Raw genomic sequence first — 16,015 nt, forward strand, 5'->3', positions numbered from 1 at the left:
TGGATGTTCCTCAGCTTCTCCTCATTTTTTTTTTTTTTTTGAATTCTTGTTTCTTCATTCTATTCTGGTTGAATGTTTATTTCTTCCTTCAGCTCCAAACCGTTGATTTCAGTCTCAATTGCCTTTCCTTCACTGTTGTTCCCCTTTATTTCACTTTTCATAGCCTTCACTTTTCCCTCTATTTTGTGACCATACTCAACCAATTCTGTGAGCATCGTGATTATCAGTGTTTTGAACTGTGCATCTGATACATTGGCTATCTCTTCATCACTTAGTTGTATTTTTTTCTGGAGCTTTGATCTGTTCTTTCATTTGGGCCACATTTTTTGTCTCGGCATACCTATTTACGTAGTAAGGGGTGGAGGCTTAGGTGTTCACCAGGGCTGGGCAACCCACATCACTGCGCTGTGGCACTGTATGTGGGGGAGGGGTCCAAGAGGGACCAATGCAGCCCGCTCAGCTCTCCAGTGGCTTTCAGTCCCTTCCACCGCTACCCACAAGCAAATTGGGCCCTTCTGGTGCTGATTCCCAGGTGGGTGGGTTTGTGTACATTCTATCACCCTGTGGGTCTCTCCAACACATTCTCCTGTGAGGATAGGAGTCTCTCCCGCTGCTGCCTCAACCCTCACAGGTGTTTTCAGTCAGAGGTTTTGAGACTTTATTTCCCTGCGCTGGAACCCTGGGTGGCATGGTCTGTGTTGTATCCCATTTCTTCCTCCAGGTTCATCTGCTTGGAAATGTGGGACTGCCCACTCCACCAGCTGCCACCTTGCCTGGTCCACCAGCCACCTCCTGTCCACCCTGGTCCTCCAGCCGCCACCTTACTGCGAGTCCTCTCCACCCGGCTGCCCATCTCTGCCCCTCCTACCGGTCTGGATGAATGTTTTTTAACTCCTTGATTGTCAGACTTCCATGCAGTTCGATTTTCTTTCAGTTCTGGGGGGGGGGGGTTGTTGTTTTTTTTTTAATTTGTTGTTGTCCTTTTGGTTGTGCAAGGAGGCACAGTGTATCCACCTATGCCTCCATCTTGGCCGGAAGTCAGAGTGTTCAAGTTTTATGGACCTGCCATGTACCTCTATATGCAGCTTCTTTTCATGTGAGACTAAAGGCACCTGGTGGTTGCTTCAAACAAACTTTGAAGGTCTTCTGACAACCTAATTTTGTCATTCAAGCAAGTTTGTTCTTTTTTAAAAAATTTTATTGTTGACACTATTGCAGATAGTGTTATTTTCTCCCCAAACAAGTGTGTTCTTAATATTGTCACAATGGTGTTTCTACTTCAGGAATAGTTAAGCTGCTGAGATTGTAGAATTCCTCTCCAATTCATTTTCTATTAACAAAACTGAAATTCTAATTTGTTAAATTAAAAAGGAGGTATGCTATGTTCACATTTTATTAAAGAATAGCAATACTTAGTATTATATATAAGCTTCACATGGAAAAAAAGTATCTATATAGAAAGGCCCACCCAAAAATATTGTTTGCTCCTCAGTATAAAATTAAACTCCTGGTAAATTATAATCTGTTGTCCTGCTTAATGTTGCCTGTGACATCTACCCAAAGCCAAAATTGTTACACCTACTTGTCTGATGAAAGTTAAGCACTTAAAATACTGTTATTTTTCTCTAAAAACTGGCTTTATTTAAAAGAATCTGAAGCATAACACTACAGGAAACAAAACTTACAATACATATTGTTCAAGAAAGCCTGCCATACATAATTTCTACTAATAGTAGGTTTATACACTGATAAATAACATTCTTTATACAATGCACAAATGACATTTAGCATGACCCCTGAAAAGAATGACCAACAATAACATGGGCTGTTTTTGATAGAACCTCTACTTATCTTACTATAGAATAAAAAAATACAATGTGGAAGATGAGTTAAAACTCCCAATTTTAAATTCTAGCATGGAGTTTAAGAAAGAGGTAAAAGGAATCAGAAGGAGGAAACTGTAAGAGTTAAATATCTTTAACGGAAAAAGGAGAATTGGCTTACCACTATTTATAGCAATTATTATAAAGTAACTCAGATTTGAGAATTATTTGGTTTACTACTTGGAAGCCCTTGGATATTCAAACTATCCATTAGCTACTATATTCTATCAGTTACCAAGCCAATTTTATTTCTCTGAAAATGTAATCTGTACATTAACCATATAAAGAAAATAAACAATATGGGGGTAACCTAGTCACTTCATAGTTTATTTAAATTTTTCCACAAAGCAATTCATGAATCACTTAATACTAATACTTCTTTAAACCTCTGATTTAAACAAACAGACCCAGTTCTTAAAGATTGTATGTGAAAACACCAGAAAAAAACTCCTAACATATATACTAAATTTTTAACACAAAAAAAATAGACCAATGAAAACACTCGGTATTCAAATAAAATATAATGGGATGACACAGTATGGTATTTGGCATTTAAAAAAAATATTAAGAACTGAATCAGATTTATTGCTATGTCAATCCTAGGAACAGTCGACAATCAAATGTACAAAATGTACCACAACAACCATGCCAAAAAAATGATGTAGAGAGATATCATTAACATAGCATAGGTAGACATTTATCTTGTAATATATAGCATTGACATAATAAAAGCTTATTAATTCAGGATACTTTGCATTGATAAAAGTCTAAAAATTTGAATATTTTAAAAAGATATGCAGGTTAAGCACTCACAAGCATTCTTTTCTTTCAAGCATATAATTTCAAACATACATTTTGCATTGGCCAAGTATTACCTACTAAAATTATTTTGGGTACTTGTTTTAATGACAAAAGAGTACTTTTAAACTAGTATTCTTAAATAAATGCTTCTAAAGAGCTTAAAAAATTTTCCAAATTATACATGTTTCTTTAAAATCTTGGCTTTTACTAACAAATCTTTTCATCAGATAGTACAAAGCAAACCCCAATCAAGTCCTGTGTCAATGGATGCTAATATTCTAGGTAAATTAGAAGAATTTCATGGTATTGTGATACAGACATACCTCGTTTTGTTGCGATGTTTCATTGTGCTTTACAGATCTTGCATTTTTTACAAACTGAAGGTTTGTGGCAACTCAGTGTTGAGCACGTCTATTGGCACCATTTTCCCAATATGCTCAGATGATAGCATTTTTAGCAATAAAGTATTTTTAATTGAGGTATGTACATTGTTTTTTAGACATAACATTATTGCACACTTTATAATAGACTACAGACAAGATAGTGTAAACATAACCAAAAAATTTGTGACTCACTTTAGTGCGATATTTGCTTTATTGCATGATCTGGAACAGAATTTGCAGTATCTCCAAGGTATGCCTGTAGTTTCTTAATAAATGAAGTATAACTAATTATTTTGGTTATGATAGAGTGAATGATACCTCTTTTGGTCAAAAGACATCAGATTAAGTTCAAAATCTAGTATATGATTTTAATGGTATGGGCTAAAAATATCCCAATATGAACTGTCAAGATAACTCTTCAGTAAGTTATAACTGTAAGAGGAAGATCAAAATTTTAAGAAGTATTTATTATATTATGAGTGTTATGAATTGCTAACATCAAAATTTACCCCTCTCTCCTATTTCAAAGATATCAGGCCATCTACTAATCCATAAATATTGATGTTTCACTTACTTCATAGAGTAGCTTAAACATACCAGCATAAGAAATAATTAGTATTACATAGTAATTTCCTTTGCCACAGGAATAAATGTTGGACAAAGTCTGGAAACATTTTATTTTCCAATTTGAATTACAGTAATTTTGCCACAGACCACAGCACTAGTGCATGTGTTACTTTAGACATGCTCTATGAACAAAACAAAAAATTACTGCAAGAATACATGTCACCAATGTGGAACACACTCAGTTTGTATAAAAGTACTGAACTAATATCCCAAAAAGAGGTATATGTAAACAGTACATAAGGAAGAAATAGTTTTAATATGAAACAGTCATTTAAGTCACATACATCATGATAAGAAGCAGGACTTTCTTTTATAAGATATTTTAACTAACAAGCAACATCATCTACATCATCTACAGAACAACAAAGTACAGGTATTTAGAATACATTTTAGTATAATTGCAAGTAATTCAACAAACTATAGCAAAAGATGAAGCTAATCCATTGGGTTTCGTGAAAAGTCTTCAATGAAATACAGGCAGCCTTTGATGTATTAATGTCTGGCTTACATATAGCCACTTACTTCCCTTCATTTCCCCTAGACCACTTGTCTTGGGAGATGTTAATGCTATCCCCAACCTCCTTACTCCAAAGGGTGGCTCTAAACTTCCATCATTGTACCAAGAGTTGGAAAAATGCAGATGTGACTTCCACACTGCTCTGTTGGCTAAATGAAATACAAAAAAGGAGAAGTTGCTAACATTTGTAAATGAGAAGAAAACCTCTGAGTTCAGAGAAGTAGAAGAAATTTAAAATTCCAACAATCTAAAGGAAATTGTGAAGTACTTTCAAGAAAGTACCAGCCAATTCAATGAAAATACTGCTTCCTGCGGTGCCTGAAATGTATGTGGTCATTTTGTCTGAAATCTTAGATATTAAAGATTCATTCTGAATAAACACCCTTAAAAAAAGAAATTTAATGCTACTTTCTTCATGATCTTCATTCGCACATCTTGATAGAAAACACTTTTCCCTTAGAGTTTAGTCAACCACAGCCACACAAAGAAAGGGGAACTCTGATTGGAGGAAAGATAGGAAATTCTGAAGCACAGGGCATCCCAGAAGGGAAAAGGCAAGTTGGCTTATATGGCCTCCCACCAAAGTTAAGGATGGTAAGAGGGCAACTGGGAAACACACCAAAAAACTTAAACTTCCTGAATCACATCAGGAAAAAGGAAAGATCTCTGCTTCTTTCTCCCACCTACAGTAATTGGTTCCCTAAAGAAGCTGATCACACAGCATGATACTACACCTTAACTACATCATGCTTTAAATAAGCCTTTATGAGCTTCCCTAAGAATCTAATCATATAGAGTTCTAAACCACTATTTACAAATAAACTCTGGGAGCCTCAATACTTTTACATTTTTAATTAAAAAAATCTAAAATAGCATAAATGGTCATGCATATGAAACCTATACACTGCAGAAAATCCAAAATCATTTAGAGCTCCCTTCTCATTGCTTATATATTTTTACAATTAAACACAATCACTATAATATGTTGGACAACAAGTACTAGCACTCTTAATTTGTTCAAGATGAACAAGTTTGAAAAAAATATTGAAGACTTCTGATACATATTTGGATGATTAAAGTTGGCAGACTTCACGGTGACCCACACTACTGAGTTTTTTTTTCCTATTGTTATTCAGGGTTGGGAGTCTTAAAAAAAAAAAACCACCAAAAATTGGATTTCTTTATACTGTGTTAATCTATGAAGAATAAGCTAGTACAAGAAAATCTTTAGTTTTATGTACATAATCTAATATGGATAACAAGAATCATAACAGTATTTCACACAAAAGGAAAAGACTGATCACAAATCTTAATTCTAAGCACTCTACCTGAAGAATTGTTTTTCTTTGCATGCTAAACTGTTTCAGTATTAGTTCAGTAGCACCTAGAAGCAAGTGCACCAGGAAGTCTAGTGATACTAACAAAGCAAGTTCTAAGAAAGAAACTGATGCTTTAGAACTTTCCCTTAGTAACCTAGCTTTGGGGAAAGAGCCTAACTACTGATAGTTAGCCAGAGTGAACTTTGGCAAAACAAGAATGTAGGAAAAACTCCAAGATTTTCTGCCTCTGCGCGCGTGTGTGAGAGATGAGGCCTTTCAGTGAAGGAAAAGAATTACACCAAAAAGGTGTAATAATCTTCCAGCAATGCTACTGGAAGATTATTCCACCTGTGTGCACTTCTTTCCATCACTGAATATTTTTAAATGTTTAGGGCAGCTCATCACTTATCTTAAGAAAGTCACACTAATTTGTATAACAGCCTTCTTTAGATCAAACTGGGCAATTTAGTATCTGGCCATTCTTATAGTTCATCACTTTCCCTACCAAAAAGGATCTAGGTAATTTTTAACTTAGTGTTATATAGAGACAAAGGTAGAACTCATAAGAAAATTAATTCAAATACATGAAAATATTCATCAGCTATGCTTATAGTTTGCCTATGATTCACTGTCAAAAATCAACCACAGGTTGTTCTTTGAATACTTATACATTCTTATTTAAATGACATACTTTGAAGACCTAAATACCTGAAGAAAAAAATCACTTGTTTGTAAGTTAAAAAAAATTACTTGGAAATAGAAAATGGAAGAATTCCATTACAAATCAAGTATCTTTTGACTAGCTTGGGAGAGGTGGTCACAAAACAACCATTGAATCTGTAAGCAACCAAGGGCTTAAGACTGCATAATCCATTAACAAAGAGCACAACTCAAGAACTGCCACATAAAGTGTTAATTCCTACAGACATTGGAAGGTTCTACTCAATGTCTATAACTGCATTCAGTCATTAAAAAAAATCATGATCTGATGCTAGGACAGGGCAAATAGCATGCCGTGCATCATGTCTTAAAAATCAGCACTCTCAAGGATTTCAAAAACATGACTAGGTCCTTAAATATTTAGAAACTGTTGTGTCTCTAACAAAAACTACAGTGCAAGCACACTAGGATCTTCAAGTAGGCTACTGAACACATCAAATGTCAGTCAAAAATATTGCATTTCAACCTGCTTCAACTGGTAAAGTTTTCACACAAAGGAGTACCTATTGTTAGGAGTTTATCTCATTTCGTAAAATTGTAAAGACATTATTTTACAACTACTGAAAATACTTTGTACTCACCTCTAACTAGTCACAGGTAAATACAGAAAAACTGATATTATCTTGTACCATATGAAATTGCTGTTTTTGTAGGTCAAAAACACTGTATATAAAAGTTTTATTCAATTAAAATATGTACCATGAGCAGTAATAATTTTCTTCTAATAGGATATTAAATATTTCACTTTTCTAAAAATTCATCATTTGTTAGACTGTTTAAATTGTTGAAATCCTCCAATTACTTCTTCTCAATTGGAGAATGTTATTTGTTAGAAAAATCTCAAAAAAAAAAAAAAAAGAAAAATCTCCAAATGATGAAAGATGGTAGTTCATTAGATAAAGGCCTAGTGACTAATAACATGGACATGACAAAATAGCCCATCAATTAATTTCGCTTTAGTGGCCTGAGACATGTGAGATCAAGTACTGTCATGTAAAAGTGTGAGTTTGTGTTTATTAACCAAAAGATGTTTTTTAAGTCAGATTTTTCAGGCCTAATTTTAGCTTCTTGTCAATATGCTGCTGCTGTTGTTTCATCAGGGTCCAAACAGTAGTGATTAATTATCCCTTTCACAGATTACCACATGGTCTCCAGAACTTTTTTGGTTGCAATGAAGATGGCGCAAGTGTGGGAGCCTCACCAACATCTAACCATCATATAAATTGCTATCAACTGTCATATAGTGTCCTGGGGATTTTTTGGTCATGGGTTATGATCCACGCCACAACTGGATTTCAGATGTTTTGAATCTTAATTAGCTCACCTCCAGCTGTTTCCATTCTTTATCATCTCTCAAGAGGATACTCTCTGGTCCATTTTTATACTTTCCCCAGTGACAGCAAAAACTGCTATAAGGCCTTAAATTGTTGTTTGTTATGTTAGCTTATACCTTAGCTCTTAGTTGATGTTTGCTTAAAATGAATTTTGATCTCCCTTAAGGTTCATTTTTTAATTCAGCTCCCCAGAACAAGATTTTTCAAACTGTGAGTTGTTCTTTTGCCAGCAGAGTGCTCTAAAGCCAAATTTATGTTTCTACCTATCTCATTTGCAATATGTTCCAGATTGGAAACATGTTTTTAAAAGTATTCACAATTCTTCTGAGGACACTATATTATTTACTTCTCTGGAAAACAGTAACAAAACAACCAATAATCAAAGAAAATGGAGAAAAGCCTAATACTGGTACAATTCTACATAACACAACTAAAAACATACTTTATATCAACTCTAGTAACTGACATACTTTATATCAACTCTAGTAATTGAAGTCAATTTTCAACTGATCTAATATTAGCAATTTCATGTGGTACAATCCACAAGTTAATCAACAAATACATACTGAGCATCTACTACAGGCTAACACTAGTCTCATATCTGTACAAACAGATATCCTGAAGAGACTGACTTGAAATATGAAAGTCACTAATTTCAAGGACCCTAGTCAGGGAGCAATCTGGAGTCATACTTTGTTATTTTTAAAAACGTTCATTAAAATGTACATTTTCTTCCATGTGATAGCTACACATATTTTTTTTCCCCTGAAAACATGTTAAGTGAATCCTTGAAAAAGTTTTTGAAATAAATGTTCAGTATGATATCGCCAAAGTTCAGCACTGAAATACACACTTTTCAATGGTTCTAACTTCTAAAAGTCAAAACTTGCCTACGTTTGCTTTATATTATTTTGAAACTTCAAGAGGCTTTTATGTTTATGATTAAGAACAACTAGAATTTACTTGTATAGTACTTTCTAAAGTACTCTCATATACATTACTCTCATTTAAGATAGCAAATGAAGACAATACAAAATTTGCACTAGTAATGAAGTGGAATAGTAGTAAAAACTAAAAGGTAAATAATCTTTTTGCATGTGCATCTAAAAAAATATTGTAAAACATTTAAGATCCTGTGTCACTGAACCTTTGTAATACATGAGGGGAAAATACCCATTTCAGTTAATGCCTGTGATTAAGCATCACTGCCCACTGCAGGTGGGCCAAAAGTTTCTCTAGTGCGCATTAACTGGACATCTTTCTCGGCCATACAAGTATCACAGCCCCATACTGCTGATGCTTCTGCTGTTAGCAGGCCATAAGCTGTTTCAGTCATTCCAGTGCAGATCCGATGAAACCATTTCTGACAAGAGGCTTCACATAAGATGGCATCCTGATCATCATTCACTTCATTTGTACAAATTCCACAAGGATACACTGGGTCGGAAGAAGAATGGCCATGACGGCTTGGGTGGAGAGAGGATTTATTGCTTTTTTCAGTGGTGCACGTGTCTGCTGTACCTCTAGGCTGTCGTGGCTTATTTTGTGTCCCATTCGCATGGCTGTTGTTTGTAGCTTCAGTGCTACTTGAACGGCTATTCTCTTGATTTACTGCATTGTTTCGATTAACGTTTTTTAATTCAATATTACTCTGATTCACTGTGTCATCCATATTTAAGTGAGGTGGATGAGCAGAGGAATTTTGATTAGTGTTTTTGGTTGCTCCTTGATTAAAGTCTGGTTTTGAGGGTGGTGCTTTTGCTTGACCAAAAGTGTTTGGGGGAGGAATAAAAGAATGATTAGATTCTAATGGAGAAGTAAAATTTGAATTATTCCCAGGGACAAAGTTAGATGCCAAGTCAGGATTAGATACCTGGCCAGCATTCTGTGGAGGAATCTGACTGAAGTTTTCAGCAGGATTTTGTCTGAAATGTTGATTAGGCATATTAACACTTTGACTTAGTGCGTTATTATAAGATGGATTTCCAAAACTTGAATTATCATGTGGCCCAAAGTTAAAAGCATGAGGCCGATTAAAACCCATGCCCAGAGGATTCTGCGGAAATGGGTGTGGTTGATTCCTGAGTGAGTAAGGACCACAGTATGGGGCAGACATTCTCGGAGGAACATGAGGTGGCATTCTGAATGTGCTATAGCCTCCAAAACCAGGATAACCAGGACCAAGATATGGATTTGATGAAGGTAGTGGTTTATAGGAGATAGTGTTATAGTTGTCATCAAATGGATTAGCAGCCACTAGATGGTCAGAGTTTGGATTCGGTGGTGGAGCATACTCAGACAGTGGAGGAAAAGAAGGCCCCTGAAATGAGAATGTAAAGTAAAATACATGTTTTTGATCAAGAAAGTCATTAAAATTGTCCTGTTATAAAATCTTAACACGAACCTAGTTTTAGTCAAATTTATCATACAGTGTAATAAAATTTAATTCTTCACTTGACTTTTCAATTTGAAATAATATTGGGTTTGCCAAAAAGTTTGGGGTTTTTTCCCCCGTAAGATGGCTCTAGTGGAGCTTAATTGTCTTTAAGTTCATTCAAAACAATTTTGTTAGATTGTATTGCGACAGCTGTCATATCAGCATGCAGTTAAAAAAACATTAAAATTGGTGAATTTTTGTATGGCCATTTTAATATTGAAGATGGAAGAAAATATCCAACATTTTCGGGATATTATGCTTTTCTCAAGAAAGGTAAAAACACAACTGAAACATGAAAAGATTTGTGCAGTATATGGAGACGGTATTGTGACTGATCAAATATGTCAAAAGTGGTTTGTGAAGTTTCTTGCTGGAGATTTCTCCTTGGATGATGCTCCACAGTTGAGTAAATAAGTTGAAGTTGATAGTGATCAAATCGAGATATTAATTGAAAACAATCAAGGTTATACCATACAGGAGATAGCTGACATTCCCAAAATATCCAAATCAATAAAGTTATTGGTGAAAATGAAAAATATGTCTTTTATTTTATGGGAAAAACTAGATGGACTTTTTTGGCCAATCCAATACTTATATATAATTACACTTAATGATAAAATGTATAGGTTTCTTTCACTTAGAAAAGGAAATAAGTATGCTTTTCTGAGTGCAAAACCATTGTTACTTTGAACTCCAAAAGTATTTAACCTTGAAAAGAAAATTCATTATAATTTTCATTTAATAGGTTTGCTTATAACTCTAGAATCTTTCACTTTAAATTCTAACTAAAAATAACTTTTATACTCCTAAATAACCATAAAATTAAAATTAAATAATAAACAGGATCTAAATTTTTTTTTAGCTTAACTTCAGGGAATAATTATTAACTTATTCCCAAAGCACTAAGCTCAAGGCCTCAGAATGGAAAAATAAACGGCCAGTTTTAGTCACACGCTGCCAAGATTAACAGATGGTGGCCAAAATGGAAAAAAAGTCAGTGGTGCACACATCACACTTATTCACAGTCTTTATCATAAAAAGAGTGCTTCGAACTTATAGAGAATAAAACCATGAAAGCCTGTATTTATAACTGCTTATTACAACCACAGGTTATAGACAAAAGATACCTCCACCATGATTGCTTCATGATACCCACATGCTACTGAATTACTATAACAGCTGAACATTATTACTTCAAGTTAAATTTATGTCTAAATATATTTTCAACCTTTTAAAAGAATACAGGTATTGATATCTTTTAAATTATATTTAAGAATAACCATTTTAATTTTTCTGCCTACACTTCCCTCTTGCAATATCCACTCTAGGTCTACAGTCCAGCACCAGCAACTAGCTGCAGAGTAAAAAAAAATACAATCACTGCAGAATTAATTCACTAGGTTCTGAATGAGAACAGGAAACAAAACACATGACCAAATTTAAGTTTACCTCATCAACCTGATCATATCAGCAAAGAAAAACTGTTATTACAAGAAAATGTTAATTTACCTGTGTATTTGTCTTTCTTTTTTTCTTATCTGGACTTCCCAGTTGTACACCTGGTCCTCCTAACCCATCCAGTCCACTATCACCACCTGAAAATAAATAAAATCCAGATTTGCACTTGTAAGTGAAATCATTTCATATATCTTATAGCAATATCTATTGTAATTACCTATTTATATATTTTCTACTTTTGTTAGATAAAAGCAATACTAAATTTTTATTATCTTTGTTCTTCCAAAAATCTTCCCCATAACTCTAGACTGAAATAGTCATTCATCTCTACTTCCAAAGTTCTGGGGGGTTTTTTGTCATTATTTCAGTGAAAAAGAAATGCAGACAACTGTAAATGAACAACAATAAAGTAACTAAAAAAAAAGAAAAGAAAGTCTCCACCCTGCCTTTAAACCTTCAGTCACGTGGTTCCCTGTCCCTGAGGCAGTCCTGCTACTAGATTTGGGTCTATCTTTCCAAAGATAATCCAGATAAATTCCATTATAATACGTAACCTTTTGGTTACAAATGGACACAAATGATGGTATGCATACTATACACAATGGTCTGTTCCATGCTTAGAAACCATTCCATGTCATTCCACAGCATTATATAACTGCTCCATTCTCTAATAACTGAGTAGTATTTCATAGTATGATTACACCATAATTCATTAAACTCTTCCTCATTGATACCTAGGTTGTTTTCAAACCTTTGCTGTTCTGGAATGACAATCCATGTATACACATCTTTATATGCAAGTCATTTCTATAACTGTGCATTTTAATTCTTAAAGGGGATTATTTTCTCAAAGAATATGATCAAGCAAAGGCAAAACCGTGACTGTGAATCTAAGAGATTAAAACAAATTATCAATGGACTTTTTTTCCATTAAAAAAATCTCATTATGGAGAATTCTGAACACATACAAAAATAGTATAAAATTATGTACCTACATGTACAGATACACATTTGTAATGAATTACTAAATAAATTCAATGAACTGACAGAGAATAGAGAAGACCTGCTCAGTCATATACGTGGACTCTGGGAAAGGAATATTTACTTATTTATTTCTTATTATATTTTATTGATTATGCTATTACAATTGTCCTGATGTTTTCTCCTTTGCCTCTCTCCACCCAGCAACCCTCACTCCCTCAGGCAACCCCCACACCATTGTTCATGTCCATGAGTCATACATATAAATTCTTTGGCTACTCTCTTTCCTACACTGTACTCTCCATCCCCATGGCTATTCTATAACTGACTATTTGTACTTCTTATTTTTTTTTAAATAGTTTATTTATTTTTTGACAGAGGGTCGGGGAGGGAGAAAGAGAGAGAGAGAAACATCAATGTTTGGTTGCCTCTCCCACACCCCATACCAGGGAACCTGGCCAGCAACCCAGGCACGTGCCCTGACTGGGAATTGAACCTGCGGCCCTTTGATGTACAGGCCAGCACTCAATCCACTGAGCCACACCAGCTGGGGTGTACTTCTTAATCATCTCACCTCTTCACCTATTTCCCCACATCCCCCTCCCATCTGGCAACCATCAAAACCTTCTCTATCCTTGATTCTGTCTCTGTTCTTTTTGTTTGTTTAGTTTGTTTTTTAGGTCCTTTGTTGATAGATATGTATTTTTGCCATTGTATTGTTCCTAGTTTTGATCTTCTTTTTTTAAATTAAGTCCCTTAACATCTCATATAATAATGGTTTGGTGATGATGAACTCCTTTAGTTTTTTGTTGTCTTGGAGCTCTTTATCTGCCCTTCGATTCTAAATGATAGCTTTGCTGGGTAGGGCAATCTTGGCTGTAGGTCCCTGCTTTTCATGACTTTGAATATTTCTTGCCAACCCCTTCCAGCCTGCAAATTTCTTTTGAGAAATCAGCTGACAGTCTTATGGGAACTCCCTTGTAGGTTAACTAACTTCTTTTCTCTTGCAGCTTCTAAGATTCTCTCTTAATCATTAACCTTTGGCATTTTAATTACCATATTTTGCCATGTACAATGCGTACCCACCTTTTTGACCCAAATTTTCAGGAAAAAATCTTTTTAATTTCTTAATTCAATTATTTACTATTTATTGATATTTAGAAACAAAACTGATTATTGTATTTCAGGGTATTATTTTGCATATGGATATCATTATTGTTTTCTAGAGTTACACTTTTAACACATAGGAATAAAAGAACACTTATATAGAATAGGAATTAGCACTACCCATGCATAAAGTACGTCCTTATTTTCTCTCAAAAATTTGGGCAAACAAGTGCATATTACACACAGTAAAATACAGTATGATGTGTCTTGGAGTGGGCCTCTTTCCATCCATCTTGTTTAGGACTCTCTGTGCTTCCTGGACTTGCATGTCTATTTCCTTCACCAAATTAGGGAAGTTTTCTTTCACTATTTATTCAAATAGATTTCTTATTTCTTGCTCTCACTCTTCTCCTTTTGGCCCCCCTACGATGAGAATGTTGGACCTCTTGAAATTGTCCCAGAGGCTGCGTATACTATCCTCATTTTTTGGATTCTTTTTTCTTCTTGTCATTCTGATTGTTTGGTTTTTGATTCTTTATGTTCCATATCATTGATTTGATTCTTGACAAGAGAATAGAGTACACTCTACTGTTGTTTCCCTGTAAATTGTTCTTTATTTCAATTAGTGTATCCTTCATTTCTGACTGGATCTTTTTTATGCTGCTGAGGTCCTCACTAAGTTCCTTGAGCATCCTTATAACCAGTGTTTTGAACACTGCATCTGACAGATTGCTTATCTCCATTTTGTTTAGCTCTTTTTTCTGGAGTCTTGACCTGTTCTTTCACTTGGGCCATGTTTCTTTGTCTCCTTGTTTTGGCAGCCTTCCTGCATTTGTTTCTAGGTATTAGGTAGAGCTGTTTTGACTCCCCACTTTGTAGTGTAGCCTAATGTAGTAGGTATCCTGTAGAGTTCTGTGGCACAGCCTCCCCATCACCCAAGCTGGGTACTCGAGGTGTGCCCTTTGTGTGGGCTGAGTACACCCTCCTGTTGTAGTTGAACCTTGGTTGCTGTTAGCAGATCAATGGGAGGGATTTATTCAGGCTAGTCAGCTGCAAGGACTGGCTATGACCACTTACCACCAACCTCCACTCTCCATGGAAGATCAGCTATGTAGGGGCAGGGTAGTGGTACTCCAATGTGGTCTGTAGCTGTCCACTGGGTACACTGGTCCTGGGTATTCCAGTCTGAATGGATGTGGTTTCTTTAATTCCATAGTGGTCAGACTTCCATTCAACTAGATTTCTGACGGTTCTGAGTGATGACTGTTCTATATTTTAATTATTATTTTGATGTGGTTGTGCAAAGAGGTGAGCCATGTCTATCTACAATGCCATATTGACTGGAAGTCTCTGGGAGAGAAATATTTAAAATGAGACCTGATTTAAACAAATCTTGCATGTGAAGAGTTGAAGGAAGACTCTTTAGGCAGATAAAACAGAATGTGTAAAAATTCTTAAGTAGAAAGGAGCTTGATGTGTTTGAGAAACTTCAAAGAGGTCAGTGTTTTTTAAGGAACTATGGAGGGTACCTCTAGAAGAAATTGAAGAGATAGTCATGGACCAGATAATTTTAGACTGTTATGGGCTGAATGTCTATCCTACCCAGTCCCTCCGCCAATCCATACGTTGAGCCCTTAACTCAATTTGGTGGCTTTTAGAGGTGGGTCCTTTGGGAGGTACTTAGGGTTACATTAGGTCATGAGGGTGGGGCCCTTATGATAGGATTGGTAGTCTTGTAAGAAGAGGAAGAGAGAGCAATCTCTCTCTTTTCCTAGGTGTATACACCAAGAAAAGACATTGTGATAATACAGCAAGAATGTGGGTATCTTGAAGCCAAGAAGAGAGCTCTCACTAGGAACTGAAATGACTGGCACCTTAGCCTTAGATTTCCCAGCTCCCAGACTGTAAGAAAATAAATTTCTGTTGTTTAAGCCACCAGTCTATGGTATTTTGTTATGGCAGCCCAAGCAGACTAAGACCTAGTTTATAGTAAGACAGTTGGATTCTATTTGAAGAACAATGGATGATCGTTTAAGGATTTTGAGCAGGAAAGTGACACAGTTTATGTTTTTAAAAAGATTCCATTAGCAGTTGTGTTGAGAATAAATTGTTGATGGGATGGGGTAGAAGCAGGAAACCAGTAATGGTATCTTTACAATAGTAGTACAGGAAAAAAAACGGTACATGTCATAAAGAGAAACCAGTGTGTTGGAGATAGTTTCCCACATAACAAAATACAAAGAATATTTCTGTAAGAGCCACTTAGAGAATCTTAATTAACATAAGTGAAAACCTATGACAGACAATAACAAAATTTAGTAAGGTTTCTGCATATTAAATTAATAGTTAAACACTAAGAGCTTTCTTATATACAAACTACAACCAGTTAAAAGATAAAATAGAGGGAAAGTTTCCATTTACAGGAACAAAACTAAACTGAACTAAAAT

The 16,015-nt window shown here is 35.2% G+C and overlaps 1 protein-coding gene across 3 annotated transcripts in view; it reads right to left on the bottom strand.

Moving 5' to 3' along the window:
- Positions 1-1,530: 1,530 nt before the first annotated feature.
- The window catches only part of PYGO1 (pygopus family PHD finger 1), a 34,487-nt gene continuing 20,002 nt past the window's right edge, over positions 1,531-16,015 (bottom strand). For all 3 annotated transcript variants that reach the window (XM_053928076.2, XM_053928077.2, XM_045201558.2), the window contains 2 exons: positions 11,531-11,616; positions 1,531-9,904 (listed from right to left, as the gene is read on the bottom strand). In XM_053928076.2, coding sequence (XP_053784051.1) covers positions 8,780-9,904; positions 11,531-11,616 — 1,211 coding nt within the window. In that variant the 3' untranslated portion in view covers positions 1,531-8,779. The remainder of the gene's footprint in view (positions 9,905-11,530; positions 11,617-16,015) is intronic.

Source organism: Desmodus rotundus, chromosome 7 (genome assembly GCF_022682495.2).
Source record: "Desmodus rotundus isolate HL8 chromosome 7, HLdesRot8A.1, whole genome shotgun sequence".
In the NCBI taxonomy this organism is placed as follows: Eukaryota; Metazoa; Chordata; class Mammalia; order Chiroptera; family Phyllostomidae; genus Desmodus; species Desmodus rotundus.